Here is a 26027-nt window from a genome sequence, read left to right as displayed (position 1 = left end):
ATTACATTTAAGGTGTTTTTTTTTTTTTTTTGAGGCAGAGTCTCAAGCTGTCGACCTGTGTACAGTGCTGTGGGGTCACAGCTCACAGCAACCTCCAACCGTTTGGGCTTAACTGATTCTCTTGCCTCAGTCTCCCAAGTAGCTGGGGCTATAGGCACTTGCCACAATGCCCAACTGTTTTTTGATTGTAGTTGTCACTGTTGTTTGGAGGACCCAGGATGGATTCAAACCCGCCAGCTCTGACGTATGTGGCTGGCGCCCTAGCCACTTGAGCTACAGGTTTTAATGCTGTTTTCTAGGGTGTAAACTGATACCTGGCTAAAAACAAACTAGTTCTATGCCAAGTCCACAGAAAAGGAAAAAATGCACACCTCCAAGATCACCGTACAAACTTCAGGGTCTGACAGGTGATAATACACTTAGAAATGAACAATAGCCGCACAGTTGGGTATTTGTATTGACAGAGATTTGGCCACTCCTAACAGTCCCTGGAGTTCCATGTTGGGACACCATTCAAGGACAGTGCTGTAGAAACGATGTGGGCTTGCTGCTAAACTCAGCTTTGGTCATTGCAACAGTCTTTCCAGTGAAGTGACCCAGGTGCCATTTGTCAGGGCACATATTACAAGGATGCTGTGTTAATTTCAGTTACAACTCAGCGTAACCAAAGAAACTCAATTGAGGGCCACAGCTGTATTCTGCTGCTTTTCATAGGCCTTGCAATAAAAACTAAACAGTTTTTAGTGGCTTTTGCAATTATACTTTCTTTCAATTTTCCAAAGGTTACAGAGCCTGAACCACACAAATCCCATTAAAGTAAGTAGCTGTTGTGCAATATAAGTTCCTTTGAAAACATTCTTCAATGCCCATAAAATGATCAGCGGGCTGCACTTTAGATCCGTTTGCCTGCCATGCTTTCAACCGAGAGGCAGATGACAAGCTTTGATGTGGTAGTTGGTTTCTGCTACTGGAGCTGGCATTTTATCTTCTTGCATCAGATTTTTTCCCAAACGGACATGACCAAGGCATAGGAAACACATTTTTTTCTTCAGATTTTATTCCTAAAATATGTTTTTACTCTACCTTTAAATTACATTTGGCTGACCATGGATTTGGGATCTGCAAGGTTTCCTCCCACAGGGTGCAGAGGAAAAGAGGGTCAGGAACTTTGGAGTTAACTGAAGCCAGCATGGGAAGTGCACCAATGAATAGGGCTCACCCCACGCTGCCAGGTCCTCATGCTGGAGGATGGCACTTCATGCTTTCTTCTCTACCCTCCCTCTAGTGCAACTGTGGCAGCCACAAGAGGAGTTCACAATGAATATCATGCTAGAGCCAAGGGCAGGACTGGTTTGTTCCCTTTAACTCCTATGTATTTGACCACACAGTGGGTCTCCTACCCTGGGCTTCTTTCCTTGAGAAGTGCTTCCTATGTATTCCGACATCCTGATCCATGGGAAATGCCATTCTCTTTACAACCTCTTGCTTAAATTTGTTTAAATCACTCATTTATGCTGGAGTTGCATTTCTAGCAAGAGATAAAAACAAATGACTAATTTCTGATTTACAAAGGAATCAGACCACAAAACTTTTACCTTATCTAAATCTGATGACTAACCTATCTGAAAGAGAAGCTTGCCCTCCAGCCAGAGAAAAATATCCACAGTCCAAAATAATGCTAACCTAATTATTTGTTATGCATTATTAAAAAAGAATGATTGGGATTCTAAAATGACCCTTTAGAACTCTGGATGAATCAGTAAGGTTCTAATAATCTGGGACTGCTTTCAGACTACACTGCCCCTTTAACTCTTTCAACTTTTATTGTCATTCAATTTATCAAGGGACCCTGTCTTTTTTCTGTAGAAATACCTGAATGCATGAAGGTGACAGAATAATTACATAGAAAGAATTGGACCATAATTTTAAAAAAGTATTTGATGATATACTCAAACATGTATAGGGATTTTGTGAATAGGAAGATCTATCTGGCTTAGAGTTATCAGTCAAGTTTATACAGGAGTTAAGATTAGAAATGTGTCTTAGGAAACAGAGATTTTGAATCGTGTCCTAAAATGAAAGAGAAGTGCCAGTATAGCTGTGGGAGAAGGAAACACATGAGTGTTGGGTGTGTATTACTATGTTAAAATAACCCTGCACAAAGTTAATTGATGAAGCAAAGACTCACAGAGGCCATGAGGAAAGAGAATGTAAAAACATCTGGATCAGAATAGCTATTCTTAATGAAAATGGTTGCATTTTTTAATGGCTACTCTGGTAGGAACAACAACATGTGATAGACAGTGACCCTCTTTCTCAGACCCTATTTATAATAGGTAGTATGAAAAAATATATCTTTCCCATAAATGTTTTCCCTGGGCGGAGGTTTCCAGGTATGTCTCTGATGCTTTACTGTTTCTCTTATGCACAGAGTGTATATTGTCATTTGCACTCAAGAGTAGAATGAAATTAGGAGTCCTGGTTTCTGGCTATGTCTGGGAGGCCCATGCTTCCATTGTGATTTTGGGCAAGTCACATTGTTCTTCTAGGTCTCAATTAACTCATCAGTAAAGTAAAAGGGTTGGATTAGACAATTTCTTGGGTTGTTTTGGGTGCCAATATTTTATGACTCATGATTCCAAGCAGGACCACACCTGTTCACAAGGCCATTTTGCTTGTCTTTACTAAAAGAGTGCCAATTACTGCATTATTTGCAGTTTATTAAATCACTGATACATATATAAAAACCATAAACATCTTAGATCTAAAACATTATGATTTCAATAAAAATGCATCCATATCTCCTGTGGTTACTATGCTGCTTGGTGACTCTTACCCACTTCAGAATGTCAAAGAATGAGATGCCTATTAATGTCCAATTGGACATCAGGATCTTTAGACAGCCTATTCCCAAATCAACCTTCACTGTAGTTGTTTTACAAGACAATGATAAAAAGACACTGCTTTCTCTCCTGTATATTCAACCAGAGCCCAGAGTCTGATAAATGTGTTTATCACAGGTCCTTCAGATGCCCTGCGTTTGTAGAACTCCCCAGTGTTTATGTTTCCCCTTGTGCTGCTGGAGATACCGGGCTGGGTGATGTTCTTCTGCATTCTTGGGGAGAAACAGGGAGCTCAGGCTTTGTGATTAGTGAGCAAAGACAGACAAGCAGAAGGGCTGCTGCTGGAGCTGCCTCTGTTGGCCACTCCGTGTTTCTTTCTATTATTCTTGCACTTTGAAGGACATTTGCCAGATCCAGACTCCCTGGACCTCTGTTATTTGCATGTCTTTTCTCACCTTCAACATGATCTCAGCTGGTGTTTTCATTTGTTAAAAACAACAAGAACATTCACTGGGAAACTTTTGCTGGACTCGTTTCAGTTCATCATAGCTATTTATTCCCTGTCATAAACTATAATTCTCCATTTCCCTTACTCCCATGTCTGGGGAGTTGGTGGTTTATGGTGGACAGTCAGTGGGATTTGAACGAACAGTGGAAGATTTCAAAGAACTGCTGAGATTATGTAGCAGGTTGTAATACTAAGAGCAAAACATAAAATATTCTTGGTCTTGATCACAGTTTGGCAGTACAAGAAGAAATAGGCTTTGGCAGTACAAGAAGAAACAGGTTTACAAAACAGCGTAAAAGATTTAGAATTCATGGTTATACCTGGGAAAGAATTTTCTCTAAGGGAAGAAAACAAATCATGGGATTGGCTTAGTGAGGGATTTCCTTTATATGATTAAAAATAGTAGCCTGGGGTCTTCATAATTGGTCTTGTAAAAGGTGTGGAAGCTAAGAATTTTTTGCAGACATCTGTCTAATTGATAACATGAAATTCAGGTTATAATGCTGTCACATAGGCCTAGATGACCTAGAGAGATCTGATGTGAATATTGTAGACAAAAGAATTTGGGAAAAAGAATCAGAGCAATTCTCCCAAATATTTAAATAGGCGAATACAAGTGCAAGACAATTACCGAGAGGTATTTGATCCTAGGTGTTTGAATTCTAGTGATGATATTATTGGAAACTAGTTTTGCTAATAGCTAAATAGTGATCTTGATTGGAAGGCCTTGTTATAGGGCCCAGATTATGAATAATTTGGTTTCATCTTCAAGGTGCCGTTGATCTGACATTCTTATTGAGAGTGCCACTAAAGTGCCCAGCAAAGCAGGAGTCCTACTTAAGCCACCACCAATGTGAAAAACCAAAGAGGTCATTAATTAAGCATAACTATGAAGCAGAGAGAATGAATGTCAGCAGCTTCTTGGCTAGAGGAATCTGGTTGGGATCAAATGATTTCTTCTTTTCTACAGAAACAGTCTTCTAAGGATAAGAGAAGTTTCATGTTTTCCTTGGAAACAAATTCAGAGAGCACTTTACTATATCTGTGTGCTCTTATTATCAGGAGGAAATGTGCAGTCTCTATTCTAAGTTCTGAGGGTATCCCTTGGTGAGGCAGCATTGATGAAGAAGAAGTCTCTTAGCAAAAAGACTTAGTTAGATGCTCTGTTATCAGGAACTGAGAGGTCTGGGCTAGGAATTCCTGGATTGAAGCTATACTTTGAATTCATGCAAAATCTAATGCATTCCTTCAATCTGTAATAAGAATAATATTAAAATAAGGTAGGTGTCATTATTCTTAGGACATCTTGATTCGCTAGTAGTTTAAGTGTGTTGTGTGTTTCATAATCAGAGAGGATCAAAAGAATTTATATGCTAGAAAAAGAAAACTAAGAGGTGCTTTCTGTTTGTTAAACATGGAACAAGTAGCCAACCTCTTCTTTCTCCCCATCCTCATCCTATGGCATCAGAATTGTCTTTGAGGTGAGTCTGTCTAGGGAGAAGCCATAGGAAATGTGAGTCTAGGTTGTCAGACAGAGCATGGGACTTGGGCCTCGGCTGCTCAGTGCTGTACGTCTGAGAGCAACACAGGCTGTGCAGCAACTCAGGCTGCAGAGAGACGGTTTGATGGAGGTGTTAGCACAGCTGGTATTTTACTAGAATTCACGCATCCATCACTCCTGATTGGACTGGATGGGGGATGAAGGGCAGGCCTGGTGGGATTCTCTCTGACTGTTCTGGGTGGGCTGCATGACTATTAGCTCCCCAAGATTGGGAAACTCAGGGAAGACAAAGGAGAAATCTTAGGGTTGGGATTCTCCAAAGGTCTCTAAAAATCTCAGAGCCCTAGAACTCAGTTTGAGTGAAACCCTTTCAGGGATCTCCTAGCACTGTTCCCTTTCTTGGGTCCTCAGGGAATGAGTCCCTGGCTAACGTTAGCTTGGGTTGATGGTGCTGTGGCACTAGCCCTCATCTAGCCCTAAGCCCCCTAAGCCTGCCTTAGGGACAGAATGGAGCTTTGAGTGAACACTGCTAGGAATTATTTGCTGCTTCAAGGAGAAGGCATAGTAAAGCAGAAATCTCTCTAACTTGGCTTAAACATAGTTTCTTTTCAATAACTACATTCACATGCATACATAGGGGAGAAAGAATCAGGAGATAGTTGGTCCACTTGATTATAAAACTATATGAATGAACATAGTGTTGTGTAAGATAAAGTACAAAAAAACTACTCTTTCTTTCTCCAGCTCTAGAGAAGTCCAGAGAACATGGGCAAGATTGAGATTTTCCTTTAGCCTTCTTTGACAAAATAGGCTTAAGAGAGCAGGCAAGTAATGTCTCTTTGACACATCAGGTCTGGCCTCAGATTTAGAAGCAATAAGCAAGCATCAGAATTGCTGGGAGATTCTTGGCATATGAACTTGCAAGCACCAATGCTCTGATTTGCATATGCAAAGTGACCTTTTGCTATAGTACTTCAGTAAGAATGTGAGCAAATTCTTTGGTAAGAATGTGAGCAAAAGAATGTAAAGTCTTGCCTAGGATAGGGATGGTTTTTTTTAGTGTGTTTCACCGTAGATACACCATAAAAAACATTTAAAGTAGGACTCCTCAAGTGAACTTGGCTTCTTCTCATTAGTTTCTTCTTTACTAGATGATCAGCTGAACTCAGAGGAAAAGAAGAAGAGAAAGCAGCGGAGGAACAGGACAACCTTCAATAGCAGCCAGCTGCAGGCTTTGGAGCGTGTTTTTGAGAGGACACACTACCCCGATGCTTTTGTGAGAGAAGACCTTGCCCGCCGGGTGAACCTCACGGAGGCCAGAGTGCAGGTAACAGGCTGGGGGAGCTGGCACTGTTTAAAAACCCGAGCTGTAAGTTTAGACTGGAACCAGTACTAACAAGGTTTACATATGGTCAGTGCAAGGATAGAATCCAGTTTCTAGCAGTGTTTCCTTGGGCAGCAAGGCATTTTAAAAAACCAAGTCAATGACTGTAAGTAGAGCAAATATTCCTTGCTGCAGGTCCCTCTCTGCCCCATAGTGTCTGAATCTTGAAGACTCATGATACCTGTATTGTCCCTCTGAACGTTTGACACTGTACCTTCAGCCTTCCATGGGAGCTCAAGGCTGACTAAAGAGACTAACTCTCTGTCCCACACCTTACCTTTCCTCCCCAGCCTTTGAGAATGCACAGATCAGCACGCATAACCATGAACCCTGGGGAGTGGGAAGTGAATACTTAGGAACTGAGTTAAAATCGCGTTTAAGTCATGCCGGAGGTGGTGGGTTCAAACCCAGCCCGGGTTCAAACCCAGCCCCGGCTCAAAAAAAAAAAAAATCACATTTAAGTGGATTTTTTTCATCCTCACAGTGTCTCTCAGAAGGGAAAGAGAGTGAAGGCATGTAAGACAGAGACATTAGCAATTCTTTCTAACATTAAAACCAAGACACATCAACTGAGATAACTTATTAACAGTAATAACATCAATGAGAATAATATAATGATTATTGCTACTTGAGTCCTGATATGTCAAATCATGTTCTTTACATAACTAATCTATTTTATCCCAGCAATTCAGCAATGTGCATATGTATATTTTTATCTTGCCAATGAGGTAACTGAGGTGCAGAAAGGTTGTAGTTTTCTACACAGCTAGGAAGTAGCTGAAATAAGATTTGAATGCAGACATTTATAGTCATGCTTTTAATCACTATGAAAGACTTTGAATAAATAATAGTCTGCTAGCTAAGTGCTTTTTCAGGTAGTACTTTTCTCCTTTTGCTGAAAGATCTTATTTCTTCCATATTGTCAGCGGCAAGCTGCTATTGAATGAGGAGGGTGGGTCTATACCACAAGGCACATACACTGGGAGAGGCACTAATTGAATTGATGTGGAGGTCCTTCAGCCTGAAGAGAAGGTGTTTTTCCTGTGGAGAAATAGGGCCTTCATCTAAGACAAAAAGAGACAAAAAGAAAAATGGCGGTGGAAAAATAGGAAGTGGTATGGTCTCATGGAGTCAATGACAATAGGTTAGAGGAATGTGTGAGGGAGAGTGCCCCATGACTGGTTGACGATACCTCGGGGCTCCAGTGAGAGTGACCCATGGGGACAGATCTCAGTTTTGCTCCCTTCATCCCATTATCCAGTTCAGAACTATGAAGTAAGTGTGCCTCCCCACACCCTCTTCCCCCATGCCACTCACCATAGCTCTCTAACCGTGCTTTGAAATCCCCTCTTTTCTCTAAAACACCTTATATCTTTATGACACAGTATAATGAGCAATTGTAAAAGCTCTCCACAGTTACCTAAAATACCATTTTTGCTATGGTGATCATCTGAATTTCAGAGAAGGAAATCTGAATAGGGCAATGATGGAAATTAAAAAAATGAGAAAGAACAATTTGGGGACTATCTTGCCCCAATTGCAACAGGAAAATTTCTTATATGTTGAAACTTTTTTTCCCTCCTTTCCCACCTTTCTGTGTTCTAATCACTTTCAGAGCTGTGAATATTTCCTGTTTGAGTAGGATAGGATTCCCTCTCCATGACATTACTCTTCCTCCAGGAAACCCTTCCCTTTCCCAATCTGACTCTGGGCTTCTTTATATGTTTGGCACTTATCTCAATAGGACATGTATTGCATTGTATGTGGGTCAAATCCCCACCCTCACCCCAGACTGAGGAGTTGTCTTGGATAGAGGCCATGCTTGATTGATCTTTGCAAAATTTGCTTGTTCCCCCTTCTTTTTCTCCTCCTTTATTTCCTCAAAAATTTATCAAGCACCTGTGTACTCTTGGACCTATTTTTGGTTTTCTGAGGATGAATAAGGCAATGACTCTCCGTTAAAATGTTTGGACTGGGCCAGAGAAGACAGATGTACAAACTGTACAGTTACGATGTCGTAAAATCCTACGTTAAAGGAATTCATGATAGACCAGAGAAAAGAATAAAATGATCTGCCCAGGGGAAAAGGGAGAGAATGCATATCTGTTGAGAATACATATCTATTAAGCATCTATTCTGGATCGAGGCTTATAGCTATCCTATAAGTAGGCATTATTATCTTCAATAGATCAGAGGACAATGGAACAGATAAATTAAATAATTATCCAAGGATAAATCTTTAAAGTAGTATAACCAGTGTTTTTATCAAACTATGTTCAACTTTTAAGTCATGTTCAATGTCAAAGTTTAATCTTGGAAAAAAATATATTGGCTTTGACACCGGGACAAAAAGTGGATGAATGACATGGGCTGGGAGAGCACCTAGTGTGAATATATGTAGGTGGGAAATAGCCTAGCACTTTTGAGAGTCTTCAGATAGCCTTGGGCCTAGGAGAGGAGTTGGAATGATAGAAGGCTGGTGCATGAGATCAGAGTGAGGCAAGATGTGGTGGAATTGATGGACAAACGGCTCAATTCCAGCCTTTGTTCTATGGTAAGAAGTTTTGATTTTATTTTGTGTGTAACAGGGAACCAGTAGGTAACATAAACCAGAGCATTAATTCTATTATTTTAATATTCAATTTATAATAGCAATGTGAAGGACACTTATAATATTATAACATTATAATATTCAATTTGTAATAGCAATGTGAAGGGCACTTAGAAGTGGAAGAGCCTGGAGTCTGGGAAGACAGGGAAGAGATGTCCAGACTCCACCTTTGTTGATTTCCAGCCACGTCCTTCATGGTGCACAACTCTGTGGGATACTGATCACATGGTGTTTCATGTGAATGTTGCCTCTATAACAACAGCTCACTCCATACCATAGAATTTTCTTCTCCCATACCTTGTTATATGATTCTATAATTGTACCTAAAATATTTGCTTTTTAGTTTTTCAAATTTACATCTTCCTTTTAGAGATTGTGAGCTTCTTAAAACTAGACAACAAATTTTTCTCATGCTTTTCTTCCTAGCATTTAGGGCCTAGACTGCAGCAGGCACTTTATAAAGATTTCTTGACTGAGTAAATTAATAAATAGATTCCACTGAAGTCTAGTAGAGTTGTATGATCATAAGTTGTGTGTTCTTGAGTTCAGAAACTCAGCCATTTATTATTTGTGTGAACTTCAACAGATGGCATTGATGACTTGCTTAATGGTGGGGATCTGTTCTGAGAAATGCATCATTAGGCAGTTTCATTGTGTGAACATCAAAGAGTGCACTTACCCAGAGTAGATGGTCTAACCTACTCCTAACCTAGGTGCTATGGTATACAGCTCTGTCTATAAACCCGTATGGCATGTTACTGTACTGAATGCTGTAGGCAATAGTAACACTATGGCAAATATCTGTGTATCTAAACATACCTAAATGTAGAAAAGGTACATAAAAAATATAGCATTATAATCTCGTAGCACCACCATTGTATATGAGCTACATTGTCAACTGAAATGCTGTTATGTGGTACACGATGGTATTTAATCTCATGGAACCTGTTTCTGCAACTCTAAAATAGAAATAATAAAACCTAACATGTGGAATTGTCCTGATGACTAAAAATGACATAGGTTCCTAGCTCTGTATAAGTTCCTAGCTCTGGTTGCACTCAATAAATGATAGGTTTATAATTAGCTGTAGAAGATGCTGTCAGTGCTACCCACATCCCCTTGAGCTATGCAATTAAATGTAGTCAGGTCAACTTTCAATTTTTAGGATCTGTCTTTCTGGGCTAGGACTTTCTTTTTAGAACTTCAAGAGACTGCCCTGTCATTGTTCAGTGTTCCAGGCATGCTGGAACATCCATAACTGATGACTGACAGGAGCCAGTGTACAAATATCAGCTCCTTTGTCCCTCAGGAGAGATAACTTGGAAGTGTTCCTCCTACCTTAGTCTCAATCTTTAGAATCTCCGCAGGATTGGGTCATCACAGAGGTAGCAGTTTTAGGAGCACACTCTTTTCAGTGGTTACTTTTCTTCTGTTATTTCCTTGCTCCCCTGATGGTGTTGCTTGCACTTTCCCAAGAAATCATTTTCTTCTTAAATCTTTGTTAGAGCACCTACTTCTGAGGAGATGGGGGATTTTCTTTAAATATCTAATGAGTATTATGAAAGTGGATCACATTTTGAAGAATTTTTAAAAACTTTTAGAAAAGTCTTTGTATCTGTGGCAGAAGTCTAATGAAATTTTTCATCTTTTTCTTGATTACAAGTATAACAGGGATGATAGCCCACATTTTGCTGTCCCAGGGATTAGTCACAGATGCTATCTCTGGAGGCTTGGTTACTGGAGTAACTTCCTGGTCCTATTATAATAGTCTTAACCCTTAAGACATGGCCCACCTGGGAAGGATTATGGCTTATTTCTATTGATCTAAAAAGAATTCCATACTTGGGTGGTGCCTGTGGCTCAGTGGGTAGGGTGCAGGCCCCATATACTGAGGGTGGTGGGTTCTAACCTGGCCCCGGGCCAAACTGCAACAAAAAGAATTCCATACGCATCCTGTATCTTTCCTTGGGAAGGTGTTCTATAGTAAAACCAACCAGATTTGCATTTTTCTGTGATTAGGGATGAAGAACCTTTTTCATGTGTTAGTTGGATATTTGTCTGTCATCTTCAGAGCAGTTTCCTGAAAATACTATATAAACAACTACATGCCCATATGAAAGAAAAACACAAGTATTGTAGTGAGGGGGAGAGGAGAGAAGGGAGAGGGGAGGGGGGGAAAAGGGAGGGTGATTGGGAGATCTCACCCAATGTGCACAATGTCAGGGTGTTCAGCATGCCCTCTGGTGAAGGCTCAACTACAACTTGAACTTTAGAAATGAAAACAAGGTAACCTAAACATTTGTACCCTCATATTTATCTGAAATAAAAAATATACATATATTTTTATATATTATATATATATATAAACTAACCAGAATTGTATTCATGTTTTTCCTCTCCTTCCCTATGCCCTTCTCTCCTCCTAACAATCTTCCAGGTGTGGTTTCAGAACCGCAGAGCCAAGTTCCGCAGGAATGAGAGAGCCATGCTGGCCAATAAAAACGCTTCCCTTCTCAAGTCCTACTCAGGAGACGTGACTGCTGTGGAGCAGCCCATTGTCCCTCGTCCCGCTCCAAGACCCACCGATTATCTCTCCTGGGGGACAGCCTCTCCGTACAGGTGAATGACTGGCCTACTCTCTCTTGCTCCACTTCCACATTTTCTCAGCGGCCAGTCACCTTTAAAGCTGCTTGTGCGGCTGGCTGACATTTCTTACTGGGTTAACCTCTTCAGAGACATTCAACTTGCTGACATCCCTACATTTTCACAGGAGTTTACTAGTTGCCCCAGGAGCAGGGTTTGGGGCAGAAGAGAGAGGCAGGCCAGCCGCAATCTCCTCTTGGACTCAGGAACTCTTGCAAAGGTTTCAAAGATGGGGAAGAATCTAAAAGAAAAGATCGTTAAGCTGTGCCCAGTGTCTCTATGGCAATCATTCCTGGAACAAACCTTTACCCCATTTCCAAGTTTAAGATAAATTTGTTTATTATGCTTAAGTAGGGACTTCACTTGTAAGGTTTCAAGCATAGGACTGAAGGTAAACTTCAAAGGAGAACTGATTTCAACTTTTAAAGGAGAGAGGGAAGGAAGGAGGGAGGGAAGGAAGGAAGGAAGGAAGGAAGGAAGGAAGGGAGGAAGGGAGGAGGGAAGGAGGGAAGGAAGGAAGGAAGGAAGGAAGGAAGGAAGGAAGGAAGGAAGGAAGGAAGGAAGGAAGGGAGGAAGGGAGGAAGGGAGGAAGGGAGGAAGGGAGGAAGGGAGGAAGGGAGGAAGGGAGGAAGGAAGGAAGGAAAATGACGACTGAGAAAGAAGGAAAGAAAACCCAAGTTCATTCTGGCCACAGTTCTTTGTTAGTAGGTGGTGATGTCTTAGGAGCCCAAATGCCTTCCTATTCTATTGCTAATTCTTGTCTACCTGTCTAAAGGTTTAGTGTGTGGGGGGTGTGTGTGTGTCTTTTAAATAAAAGAAGAATGTACAATTTACACTAGACTTTTATATTAAAAAGGTGAAAATTTTTGAAGAAACAAATAACAGAGTACTATTTTAATTTCTTCGAGAGGTTTATAACCTTCATTTATTATGCTGTTCAGAAAATTCAGGTTCTGTGCCAGAGGGAAGCTGAGACAAGTGCCTAACACATTGGATTAGTCTAGAGTGCTTTTTCTTGAAACTAAACCTGAGTATTCTGAAAAACCGGGTCAAGACTATATGTTCTGTCTGGCTGATTTCAGTGGAGGAAGAAGTATTCACAAGTTCATTTACTAAGCTTTGGTTTACCTTTTTGTTGTTAAAGTTAATTGTTTGTTTAAGCAAAAGTTTTAAATATCCCAGCTGAAGTTGAACTCCTGACATGAAATGCACAATTATGAAATGCAAATATTTTTCAAAGGTTTTGATCATGCTTATCGGATCAAAAAGCCTCACCTAAATGTTCTTTCTGTTCCAAATTGGTTCCTTAAGAGAAACACCATAAATGCATTTGGAAATTTCTTTTATATCCAGTTGTGAAATTAACCCGAATTACTTGGGTCTTAGTGCCTAGACACCTCAAGTCCATGAAGGTCCTATTCTGGGCTCTATTGCATTCAGACATGGGACGCTTTGCTGATTTTGAAAGATTAGTTGTATCTGTGTGTCCTCTTTAAAACTTAGACTTCAGGCTCAGCGCCTGTAGCTCAAGCAGCTAAGGTGCCAGTCACATAAACCAGGGCTGGTGGGTTCCAATCCAGCGTCTGGGCCTGCCAAACAACAATGACAACTACAACCCCAAAATGGCTAGGTGTTGTGGTGGGCACCTGTGGTCCCAGCTATTAGGGAGGCTGAGGCAAGAGAATGGCTTAAGCCCAGGAGTTGGAGGTAGCCGTGAGCTGTGATGCCACGGCCCTCTACCCAGGGCGACAGCTTGAGGCTGTCTCAAAAAAACAAACAAACAAATAAATAAATAAAATAAAATTTAGACTTCAATCCCATAAGATTTACTAAAAATACATTTTTGAAGACCAGTTTGATGTCACACATTTTTTAGTATTTTAAATAAATGGAAAGCTGCTTTGTTTCTCTCACAAATATCGGTAGTGCATAGACCCACAAAATGGCTTGGGAAGTGGGTGTGGGTCAAACAAAGCTTGTTCAAGATCTCTGGTTTGTATTTGGTCACAACCAGAGGGTATTGCTCCTTTAGTTGCCTGGGTCCTTCTTAAGAACTTTTCACACCAGCTATAAACCATCCAGATGGCTGCCATGTGGTCCTTAACAGTGAGAAAGCTCAGCAAAGCACACTGCATGAATGGGAATGGAATCCTTCCTGAATTAACACAGGTTTATCCTATCTGAACCTCAGCAGAAGTTTGAGCCTCAGTGTCTGCATCATCTGTACTTTGTAGATGGGCATCTAGCTGAAATTATGACCATGGCAATTTATGTATGCTTTTTTTGGAAATAGTTTGTTTTAATTGAAAAGATTATGTAGCTATACTAGACATGTTTTCAAAAACACCCATATTTCTATCATCTCAACATAACTAGTTGGTTCATTTTTGTTGATTAAAGTTCAATATTTTACATAGGTGTAGCCTTAGTGTATATATTATTTTGTATTTTTCTCTTTTCCCTTAAAATCATATAACCTAGTTTTTTTTAATGGTATGCTTTTATATCATTTCTCTCTTAGATACAGACTTTGTACAAATTAATTAATTAAAACAATACCATAGAATTCTGAGTGTTCATATTTCGTATGAAGAATAAATTTATCTCCAGATATAAGTAGAAAAGTGATGGTTTAAAGCAGTAATTTAATCAATGATAATGTTTTTTGACCCAATGTTGACTGAAGTGTTTATATTTTGGTTAATTTCTATAAGTGGCTGTTTTGTTTCTTGGAGATTTTTCTTCTATGTTTAGAACCAAAACATGTTATGATTTCACGCTTTGAAGCTTGACAGGAAATATAACTATTGTAAAGGAAATATGGAAGAAAAACAAGTGACAAAAAGCAGAGGAAATTATAGACATTTTGTATTATGGAAAATTACCTCGCTGCTCCCATTGGTACTGTCATGTCAAGCTAGTTGTCTCAGTGTGACGTTCATTAAAAGGCATTTCTCTTTGTTAATTGCTTGAACAGTCCTGTGTGATAGCTCTGTCCTTGCTAGGGTTTCAAAAAACTGAACATTTGCCCAAGTTTAAGTCTTCAGCAAGCAAAATTAGAACTAGTGCTGTGATTTCTGTTTTCAGCCAACATAGTATGCCACATGACTACATTTTCAATCAAATTAAACCTTGCCTTGTATTGAAAGTAGCAAAAAGCATAAGATTGGAAAACTAAACAACCCTTTTTGATTCAAGGTCTGTCTCAGATCAGTGACATGTGTCTGCAGCTGAGGTCCATGTTCCAGGGTGTGTGGGCAGTCCAATGGGCCAAAAGACATGGCTGGATCATACCACCCTGGGACAGTGAGCAGGTTTTCAGAGAGGATAGTTTGCTGACTTCTGTAGTTCTCCCCTGATAGAAGAAAGGAGGAAACCAAGGTGCAAAAGCAGTTATTTGCATATGATCTGAATTAGGAGTTGGGAAATAGCCAGCGCATTATTTTTCTGGATGTCTTTTATACCCAGAGTGGTGGCTATATATTTTATCCTTCAAACTGGGACTTTCTTGAGAATTAAAGGAGAGTGCTATTAATAAAGATAGCAGGACAATAGATATGGATATAATAATGATAGCAGGACAATAGACCAAGATTGCCTCTGGCCAACTGGGACATACAGTACACTGTAATTATAGCATGTCATGACCTCATTCACTCCCTTGAGCATTAGCACTGATGATGCTAGGCTCACTACTCTAGGCAGGCAACTGAGTCACCAGGGGACAAAGCACCTCTAATGTGGACACTGCTGCCCTGGTAGGCACCTTCTTTAAGCACCTACCACTGATGGAAAGAATCTTATGTTTGGGACAGACACCCATTGCTTACTGCAGAACTATTTTTCGTAGGCAAATCGTGATAATGAAAGCACACACAAGCACCAGCAGCATTCAGACTCACTGCTCTGTGCAGTGCTTTGCCTCTTGGGAAGCAGAGAGCAACTAAGTCTTGGACTTTTTGTTTGGAAATCTTTCTGCAGAAACACACTTTCCTAGGAGAGGTAGATGGTGAGTGGCCTGGCTCTGCAGTATTGGCCTGGACTGCCCCTTCCAGAGGGAGGGCTGAGCTTACGAGAAAGCTAATGAAAGAGAAGCTTCAGTTTCCCTCCCCCAACTTCTCCTTCTTCTCCTCCCCCCTCATTTTATCATGGTCATGGTGCTGCCTGACGTCTGCTGAACGCATTTGGCTCATTTCTCCCTTTCACACTTTCAAAAATAGATCCTCGTCCCTCCCAAGATGTTGTTTACACGAGGGGCTTCATAACGGATTCTAACGGAAGACACTGAAAAAGGTAACTTGTCAGAGGGGGAAGAGGGTGGTGATTGGGGTATAGGGTTATAAGTGGGAAATAAGGGTGTTGAAGAGAGTGGGGGCTGTAGTCCTAGAAATGTAAGCAGTTAAAGCCACTGAGTGGGAAATGCTATTGGAAAACAGGGCTGTGAGAACACCAGTCCACACAGTGAAGGGTGGTGCGTACTAGTCTAGAGCAGGACTTGTCCCACAGGAATCACCTGGGATGGTGGTGCTCACTTAGGCTCTGATTCACTAAGTCTAGGGTGGGCCTGGGAGTTCGCATCTCTAACTTGCTCCCAGGTGATACTGATGCTTTCCACCTTTGGTCTACACTCCAGTAGTGAGGCTTCAGTGGCTGCAGGGTAGGGGGTAGGGGCTAAAAAAAAATGTTCTTGTCCTGGCTCTTGTTGCTCCTCAGGCTTGTAGGATCGTCTGTCGCCTTGTATCTAAAATTACTTAGCCATAGTTTCCTTCTTGCTTTCTCCCAGGGGTGTTTAGAACCTCTAGGTAAGCAAAGTGCCCATATAAAAAAGAAATACGAAAATCTTGCTACAATAGAAAGGTGCAAGAGGCTTTACATATTAAAACCTTTCTAGAAAGAAAGGTTAAAAAATAGCAGAAGGATCCCTAATGGTATACTGCAAATTGAGTGTCCTGTAGTATTAAGAGCTAAATAGACGTTAAAAAAAAAAAAATCAGCTTCTGAATTTCAAAAACAGAAGTTAAGAAATAGTTATTTAAATGACAAAAGAGCACTTCCAAAAGGATTTATGGGAACTCTCCTTGAAAATTAATTTTCCTATAAGAAACCAGAATTCAATTTTCTTGGAAGAAACAAGTAGACCTCTGTTTTTGCATTGACAAAAGAACTAACCAGAGAAATGATCTCCAACTTCTATGCATCACAGAATCTTGAAAGCCTTTGAGAAAAAAAATCCTAAACTGGTGAAAGATTAGGATCTCAGGAAGGCTCACAGACTTCTTTGGCTGACAGACTTGCCTTTGGGTGAAATTTAAAATAGCTTGCCACCATTTGCCCAAAAGGGCCAAATAGAAAACAAAGTAAGAGTCGAAAATTGAGTCTGGTATTGATTTTTTTTCCCAACCTCTCCTCAATTGTTAAGTAATTTGCAGGACTTAGGTTATGAGTGATTAGAAAACCAGGGGACAATTGTCCATAAATTTGCTAACTTTAAAATCATAGCATGAACATTATTTTCTGTACTTCTTCAATGTTCAGCAGACATTTTAATATATTTTTTCTCTTAAAAACCTTTTAGGGTAGGTTGAAATGATTAAAATGATCTGTCCCCAGTGAAGACAATGTTCTAACCCTGCTGGTGGCTAGAATTCTACTGTCTATGGCTGAACTGCATCTGCTAGAAATTTCCATACAAGGAGAAGGAATAATTTCAAGCTGACTTAAATATGTCAGCTCTGTGTAAGTCCCAGTGCTGACATGCTGAATCAACAGATGGGATTCAAGCATTTCTTTGTTTTAAATCTCTAATTTCTCAATGCACTTTAATTTAACAATGTTGCTTCTTGGTCACCGACAAAAAGAACTTAATCAAAGCCAAATACAAATGACGCTTTAGTCAAACCCTATAAATTCAAGCCTAAGACTCATCTCATCTCTGCACTCTGCTTATACGAATAAATAGTTTTTACTCAGAAGGCCAAATGGACAGGCAGGATGTTCTGTTGTTAAGCAGGCTCTTGATTGTTATCATGTGCTTAATCTGTACAGATCAATTCATTTCAATCTCACCTATTTATCCCAGGAAGCTTAATCCTGTTTAGGAAGGAGTGGTCATGTTTGGAATGTTTGGAATGGCCCTATAAACAGGTTGAAAACAGCTAATTACCTTCATTGATAGTGGACTTGTGAAAAACATATCAGCCTTCTCTTTCTTTTCCTAAAGCAGAGCTTTAGAAGTTTCCATGACATGGGCAGCAGGTGGCCATGAACAGATTGACAGCCATTCAAGTCTCTCTGGGGTCTATTGCCACCTAAGAGGCAGGCCCTCTCCATCTTACTTCTAATGCCATTTTGAAGTTGCTCTTAAAGTACCCACCCATTAATTCTGTCTTTCCTACACTGCAACAAGTTTTGCTTGTCTCTCTTATGTCAAAGCACTGCTAACTTTTGTCTATATGGTACTGTTAGCTCAAGCTGAGAAATTAGACCCATGTCCAAATACAGAGGGGAAAACAGACTTGTAATTTTTTCATACGGGCACAAGATATCGCTGCAATTCCTATTTGTAGGATTCTATATTCTGAACATTTGTTAAGAGTCTGTGAGTTAAGATGGCTTTTGTTCTGTTAGCCTACTTCTTATGGCTATGGGATACTGGAATAAATTAGGTCGATTGTAGAAAGTTTATAACTTTCCTAAACATTTATCAAGAAAGAATGTTATCATCTATCAAGTTCCTATGGAATTGTAAATTTCACTCATTAAAATCAACTGCTTTTTTTACTCTCAATCCCCACAGAGCGACCTAGTCTAGCGGGAGACATTTTTGCAGACTTAATAGTGCAATGGTGTTCTTATAACAGCACTGCCATATCAGAGTCAGAGAAGGAGCACTCTTCTCTGGTGTAAAATTCAGTCCACCATTTAAGTGAAAAATGTCTCAGTGAATATCCAATCTTTGGTGCCATGTGTGATCCTGATTCCCATTAATTTGTTTTTATGTTGTTAGGAAGTGGATCAACACTCATCTGGGATATGACCATCTGGCCTTCATTAGTGAGAGAAACTCACTGTTTTCAAGAGGACTTAGTTATCATGCTAAGTCTCCAAACTAGAATATCAGATGATAAAGTTAGTAGACTCAAGTGACTATCGCAAAAATGGTTATATGAACCTACAATCGCTGCGCTAGGAGACATTTCTGGAAAGCAGTAACAGCATATTCAGTAAACTAAAATAATCCCCCCAAAGTTCTGTTTCCTTTTGTCTGCTAAGGAAATGGAACACATCTTTGCTTATCAAGAAATGGCAAATTTCTATTTAATAGGAACTTTGCTTGTCCAGAATCTCAAAGAATGATAAACATGTCCCTCAGAAAACAAGGCCAAGTACTTAAAAGAATACTAATTCATAGCAACTTACAAGAGAACTTTTCTTTATGCTCTCTGATGAAGTTTTACCCATCTGTTTTCAGAAGCCGTTCGATTTTATTCTCAGGACTTAAATAATACAGATAATTTATAATTCCAGCTTCTCTCCTGTGTGTTTAAAATGGTAATACACGTAATTTATGTATCATCATTAGGACTTAATTCTCTCATCTAATTGAGAAAGGTTGGGTAGATCTAAAAATAATCTGTGGTTTAGGTACATTTCCCAAATCTGATAGTCTCTGTTGGATTGGCATGTCCTGGAAATTTTTTGTGCATAGATTTTTATGGGTTTGCATACATTTTTGGTAAAGGCCTGAATGGAAACACGTAATTCATAAAGTAACTAAATTATGATATGGATATGGGTTTTGAAAAAGATGGCATTTCTTGGTACATTCTAAACCAACAACAACCAAAAGAGAAAAAAAACATGTCCAATTTTAATGGGTTCGAGTCATTTATCTCACATCTAATTTAAACCTACCTTACCTAGGGACTCTTCCACCTCTGTCCCTTAGTATGCAGTAGTAGAAATGATAATCTATAAGTTTCAAAGGCACAATCTGTTGTGTAAGTATAAACTGAATATTTGTTCATTTTTTTTAGTGTGAAAAGATATTTTTTCATGGGTACAAGAATGCAATCATCAGCCCCAGATTTTGTCATGCCCTTTGATTTTCTTCCTTCTATTAAGACAGCAAAATTCAGGGTGGTACCTGTAGTTCAGTGTGTGGGGCACTGGCCACATACACTGAGGCTGGCAGGTTCGAACCCGGCCTGGGCCTTCTAAACAACAATGACAACTGCAACAACAACAAAAAATAGCTGGGCATTGTGGCAGGCGCCTGTGGTCCCAGTGACTTGGGAGGCTGAGGCAAGAGAATTGCTTAAGCCCAAGAGTTTGAGGTTGCTGTGAGCTGTGATGCCATTGCACTCTCTCCAGAGCGACAGCTTGAGATTCTGTCTCAAAAAGAAAAAAATAGCAAAATTCACAATAAGAACTAGTTCCTAAGAATAAAAGCATATCGATAAGATTGTTTTAAGAGATTATTGAAGCAGGATGACGGAGGTCAACAACTCTGAGCAGGAGCCACTTTTATCATATTCTAGATATTTCTCAGTTTTTTTGTCTTCTCATGGAACACTGAATGTGTGCTAGGTATGGCGTCTGCTCTACTGAGGGTATAGCTGTGATCAAGGCTAATGTGGTATCTCATCTATGGGGCTTAGAGTTGAGGACAGTGATAGATACTAAGAAAATTATTGGTTAAACTCGAATTGAGTGCTAGAAATACGGGGTGCCATGAAAGAATCTAACCTTGTCTAGGGTGTTAATGATGAGTGAGAGTGAAGCAGGGCAAAATGAAATAGAAGAAAGTAGGATTATTTTGTAATCCCTCTGAGTTTTTCTCCTTGTGCTGACTCTCGTACACACATGCGTGCACACACACACACTCACCCATACACATCAACTAGTGCCATAAGAATTTTAAATCAAAGGTATATTTCTGGAAAGACCTAGTGATCTAATTCTGTCTCTTTAACTTAATTTTCTTGAGTTGTCTGCTAGTAACTGAGCTAAAATAGGTTATAGTGAGTCTTAAATACGTGGTGCTCCAAATAAGTGTCAATGATATGTTCTCCACATGTACGGTGGCTTAAGTTTTCTCCCTTTCTGATCTTGTCACTTGATCCCCAGAACCACCAGCTCCTGTGTGGCTGACAAAATTCAATTGGAATGCAGGCAATCAGCAACATGAAAAAAGCACATGTCATTCCATTTATAAGTCTACCCATTCCAACTGCTCAGTTAAAAGGGATTTTGATAATCTTAAAAACAACTAGAAACATTTTCATTTAATTAAGATGAAAAAAATAAAATGAGTATCCTTCTAATGGCTTCCTAGAAAGTAAAGAGTAATTTTCATCTAAGTCTATGAAATCACTTTTTTTTTCTGTAAAAAAGATTCATGGGTACAATTAACAGAAATCTACCAATGACAAATTTATGCCTAGAGGTGTTTCTAGGTCTTAATTGGAATCTCTGACAATGAAAAACAGCTAGAGGTTTTTCTCAGAAGGACAGTCAGAATTAGTGACCTCTGAGGTCACTCACTAAGGCTGGAGTGTTGTATAAGTATAGTTAATAGTTTATCTAAAATATTTAAACATTTCCAAAATAACTGACCCAAAAGGCAGTGTGAACTACTTTTGTGAGTGCTTTTGAGGAAAGGTTATAAAATCAAGGCTAATAGGGTTAGAAACTTCTTAATTTGACAATGCTTGGTGCTAACAACCAGTAAATCAGAAGAATGGCAGAGAAGTTATCTTGGGTTGTTTGGTTCTCCAAATGTCATTAATTGATTATCTAAAATGTGTTAGCGTTAAGGTCAGCTACCCAGAATGAAGAAGCAAAATTCCCTTTAGTTTCTTTTCAAACACCTGCTTCTCTTCCTTGCCACTCTCCTCCCTAGGCTGCAGAGGGAGGTAGGAAGAGAGATTAAATACTGTTTTAATTAGTCAGCTGATGAAACACCTGCTATTCAACTCCAGCTACTCTTTTCTCACCCCAGAAATAAATCATTACTCACTGTATCCAGCACAGCTAATACCCCTCCCTGCCCTTGTCTCGCTCCACGCCACTTTCCCCTGCCCTTCAAAACGTGGCCATTTTTTCCCAAGGGCCTTAGACTAATGGAAAACTGGGGCGGTGAGGGACCCTAGACGTCGTCTGGTCCAGCCCCCATCCCGGGAGTACCTCCATCTGGGGCATGGACTTGCGGCTTTGTGAAACTAATGCCTGTTATTCTCCCTGCTCTCTCCTTTGTCCCTACAGCGCCATGGCCACTTACTCTGCCACATGTGCCAACAATAGCCCTGCACAGGGCATCAGCATGGCCAACAGCATTGCCAACCTGAGACTGAAAGCCAAGGAGTATAGTTTACAGAGGAACCAGGTGCCAACAGTCAACTGAGGAAAAACAATTATTAAACAGGCCTGAGAAGAAATCAAAAACCATAAGACACCTATCCTGCTCTGTCATTTCTTCATCTGCTGGGGAAAAAAAAAAAAAAAAGCAAAAAGCAAACAAAAACAAAAGCCAGAACTAAAATATTGGGACCATGGCAGAGAAAAGCAGGAGAGGAGCAATATGAAAATTAGTTAACAAATGTTCCTCCTCCCTCTGGAATACCACCACCACTTGTTTCTGTGTGTGTTTATTTTGTTTTTCTTTCTATTCATGCTTTGCTTAATATACTCCAAGCTTCTTCAGCTAGGTTCAGCCCACCCACCCCCATGATTGTATGAGGTTTTAAAAAAACTACAGCAGCCAAAGAAACTATATTATATATATATATATATCTATCTCCAGAATTATTTCCCCTAGTCTCCTCCTCAACCTGTTTGAACCCCCGTGCCTTAACCTGTCCTCATCCCAGTTGTTTCTCTAGAAGCTCTAGGAGCTTTTGAAAAGCCAAAGTCTTTCTGAAGAATCTGTGCCAGCCAGACATGATTCCCTCTCTGTTGGTAATGGTAAGGCTTTTCCATCAGCTACTGGAAAAAAAGAATATATACAATGTCTGGTCACTGGCCTGTGTCTGGCTAAGTCTGAGCTCTAAACTCTAGAACGAAGCTCTAGATTAAATCTCTAATCTATAGATTATAGTATCCCCAGTGCCATCATCCCTCACCTCACCCCATCAGATACCTTAAATTAAATGATATTTGTTCTCTTTGAATTATTTGGTGTCACAGGATACTTGATTGAAGAAATATTTTTCACCCGTGAAAGGGGAGCAACATCTCTCTAGAAACACAAAGGCTGAGTTGTAGAAGGTGCGTCCACAAACCTTTGGTGCCTGAGGATAGTCAGATGCACACATATATGTATACTTTATATATTTATATATTATATATATAAAAATACTGCAAGCTTGAGTTTGCAACTTCAAACACTACAAAAAGCAAATTTCACACCATTGCCCCTGTTCTTATCTCTGGTGATGGGACTTATTAATTAGGGATCTTGCTTTTTCTTTTTCTTTGTAAAATTCTCGTTAAAGCCACAGAGAAATTGTTAGGGCAGCTGCTTGAGAAAAGTCTAATTTTCACATCCGAGCTTTACATGAATTAGAAACTATTTGAAGCTAATAACAGTGTCCTTGAGTTTGGTACCCAAGCTATGGTGGGATGCTGAGATAGCTGATCCATCACAGGAATTTCACTTAGAAGGGGGGAGACCATTCAATCATGTGTTCTCTCTCCACTCAACAGGAGTCTGAAACACATATGTTTAAGTGGAATACTTAAAGGTTTGTCCAAATTCCTAAATTTAAAAGGTAATGGGGGGCTAGTTTCATATTTTAACATTTTGAAATAAATTTAGTGCTTAGGCTGGGAGCCAGGACTGATCTTGCTTTGTTTCCTTCTCTTTGTTCCCAGCCATGCTTTTGTACCTTGCCAGGTGGACTTGACCAAACCATGTTACCATTCTGTGCCTCAGTTTACCCATTTGCAAAATGGGGTTAACAATACTTACCTACCTCACAGGGGTGTTGTGAGGCTCTATTCATTTGCTCCTTCATTCTTTCTTATATTCTCAGTATGTCCAGCACTTTTTAACCATGGGAGGAAAAGGGACTATTCAAGTGGACAATGTTAATGGAATGATATGGTACCTGGAAGCCTTGTTTTCCAGTAAGGAAATGCTACCTTGCTGTACATACTTATAACCTTATATTTGGAAATAAGATATAGGTTTATATTTTTAGATCTCTCAAAACTCACATCATTTGACCAAAGAATAATTTAAGAAACACAGAACAGACATATTTTTAACTTATGTTCTCAACCTGACCAGCTTGGTTCTCATAATTTTTAGTTATGAATGATTGAGAAGGTTTAGATTGAATTTGGCCAAATATGTAAACTGTATACTGTTAGTGACAGGCAAACTTTAGGTTTAAGATGCACTTTTAATACACACTTGTACTTCCCTTGGCCTATCAGATTGAGCTAATGGTGATATTATTTTAGTCTAACAGCCACCAGTCTGAAAATGTATTTTAAATATTAGTTCTGTACTTCTTTCAATAATAGGAAGGAAGCCCATTCTTAAGCATTTTGCTTACACCAACTGATCCCCTTTTCTTTTAACCCACTATTAAAATGTTTCTTAGTGAATTGTTCCTGTAGGCTGGCCAAACATCACACATTTCTTGCTTCCTAAAGAGTCCCTTTGTGCATTCTTTTGTCCCACTAGTTGCTGTGGATGATCAAGTTCTGAGGGAACAGTATATCTTAACAGACTGAAACGTTCTTCAATTTGTGAAGTGAGTGAAATCCAAGAAATTGGTGAACATTAGAGATTTGAGTTTGGAGTTTGGGGAGAATGGCTAAAAGAGGATTTGAGTTATAGGCAGGGGACAGAAATTACATACACAAAGATTTTATCAAGATGGGGGAACTCTCAGAAGAGTGAGCAGAGAGACAGAGACATAGGTAAAACAAACCTATACGAAATTTTCATGCAGATATCCATTTCCAGTGGTGAACAGAAAAGCCCGAACTCGTAAAGTGAGTGGTAGATAAATCTGTGTGATTTAATCCAACTGCCCGGCCAAGTGATGTCTGGGAATCTCACAGAGTAACCACTGCTGGTCAGCCAAGGAAACATTCATTGCTGGTGAACCAACACTTTAAGTATCTATTATCTAAGCACTTGATCAAGAAGTATACATGTAGTATAAGCACTCAGTTTTGTTCATTTATTATTGATTTAAAAAATATGTATAGAAATTTGATATGTGATTTGAAGGAGTAGAATGGCTCTTAAGCCAGTTGTCAGCAAAGGGCCTCAGGGCCGCAAACTTCAAGACATACCTCTGTTCCTCACCATCATCATCCCCAGGTACAGATGAATGCTTGTGAACTGTCTGTGTCCTCATTTTCTCCCTAAATAAGATGCTGACTTGTAGGGTACTTGGCAGGTTAAATTAAACCAGAAGAGGTGACTTAATAAAAAAGGGAATGACATTTAGGGTATAAAGATCTCATAAGAAGTCTAATATGTAAATTATATCTTGCTTTATGATGTAAAATATACATGTTTGCGCTAGAATAGAAATGATTCCTTTTCAATAAAAAGAAAGAAGGATACTACTATGTCTTCTGTTATATACATTTGAGCCTGCTGACTCTTTGCTCTTTGAACTTCAAAAACACAGATCTGCTAGGATCTGAGATTGCATGCATACGAATAAAGGTAAGAAGGGTCTATAAACAAGAAAACTTTTATCAGAGTATGATCTTACTTTCTATAGAGGAAAGTAATCTACCATTCCTCAAAAACAAATACAGTAGTGGGAGGAAGAGGAAACATTTATTAGTATAATAAGTAACTATAGAGTAGAACTTTTATGAGAAGTCAGCCATTTTTTTTACTAATATCTTTAGCATCCACAATACCAGATGCTGAATGGAAAAAAAAAAAGACTTTATTTAAAGCATGGTTGTTTATTTTGGAATAAAGAAGTAACAAAATAAAATCTCTTAGGCACCTATTGTGTATAGCATAGGGTATGGGGTAATGGAGAGAATAGAAAACTTAGACATAGGTTCTATTTTTATACCAATTAAAATCTGATTTAAAAGGCAACTCTAACACAAAAAAGTATGCAATGGTTCAAGAATAAATCAATAAATATCAAATATGTAGAGCAGGCAGAAGAGGTCCAGAAGAAGAAGAAAGCTGACGTGGGAGAAGGTGTTTTTTAGAGGAACTGGGACTTGAGTTTCATTTGCAAGGACATGGGCAGGTGATGGGGGAGTGGAGAAGAGGGATGAAGACAGGAAAACAGGAATGAGGAATTTGTGCCCAGGAATCTATGCAAGGTGGGCCTGGTGAGATGGAGAGTTTATTTCAAAACAGAATGGAAGAACATATAGGGGATAGAAATTGAATCTTAATTTTGTGGGGTTTCACGTATCAAGTCACATAGATCCAATGAAGCTTTCTGAGCAGAAGATACCAAGCCAAAAAAAAAAAAAAAAGCCACTTTAGTGGAATTATTGTAAAAGAATGAAGGTAAACTACAGCAGAACAG

At 39.4% G+C, this 26027-nt stretch overlaps 1 protein-coding gene across 2 annotated transcripts in view; it reads left to right on the top strand.

Annotated features, from left to right (window-relative positions):
* Positions 1 to 25078, top strand: part of PRRX1 (paired related homeobox 1) — a 74137-nt gene extending 49059 nt beyond the window's left edge. Inside the window, exons 2-5 of one of the 2 annotated variants that reach the window (XM_053607643.1) lie at positions 6004 to 6179; positions 11285 to 11466; positions 15711 to 15783; positions 21757 to 21902. In XM_053607643.1, the coding sequence (XP_053463618.1) occupies positions 6004 to 6179; positions 11285 to 11466; positions 15711 to 15765 (413 nt within the window). In that variant the 3' untranslated portion in view covers positions 15766 to 15783; positions 21757 to 21902. Of the gene's footprint in view, positions 1 to 6003; positions 6180 to 11284; positions 11467 to 15710; positions 15784 to 21756 lie in introns of both variants that reach the window. The other variant, XM_053607642.1, reaches the window with a different exon arrangement.
* Positions 25079 to 26027: the final 949 nt, after the last annotated feature.

This window comes from Nycticebus coucang, chromosome 10, assembly GCF_027406575.1.
Source record: "Nycticebus coucang isolate mNycCou1 chromosome 10, mNycCou1.pri, whole genome shotgun sequence".
Classification (NCBI taxonomy): Eukaryota; Metazoa; Chordata; class Mammalia; order Primates; family Lorisidae; genus Nycticebus; species Nycticebus coucang.
This window is presented reverse-complemented; position numbering and strand designations above follow the sequence as displayed.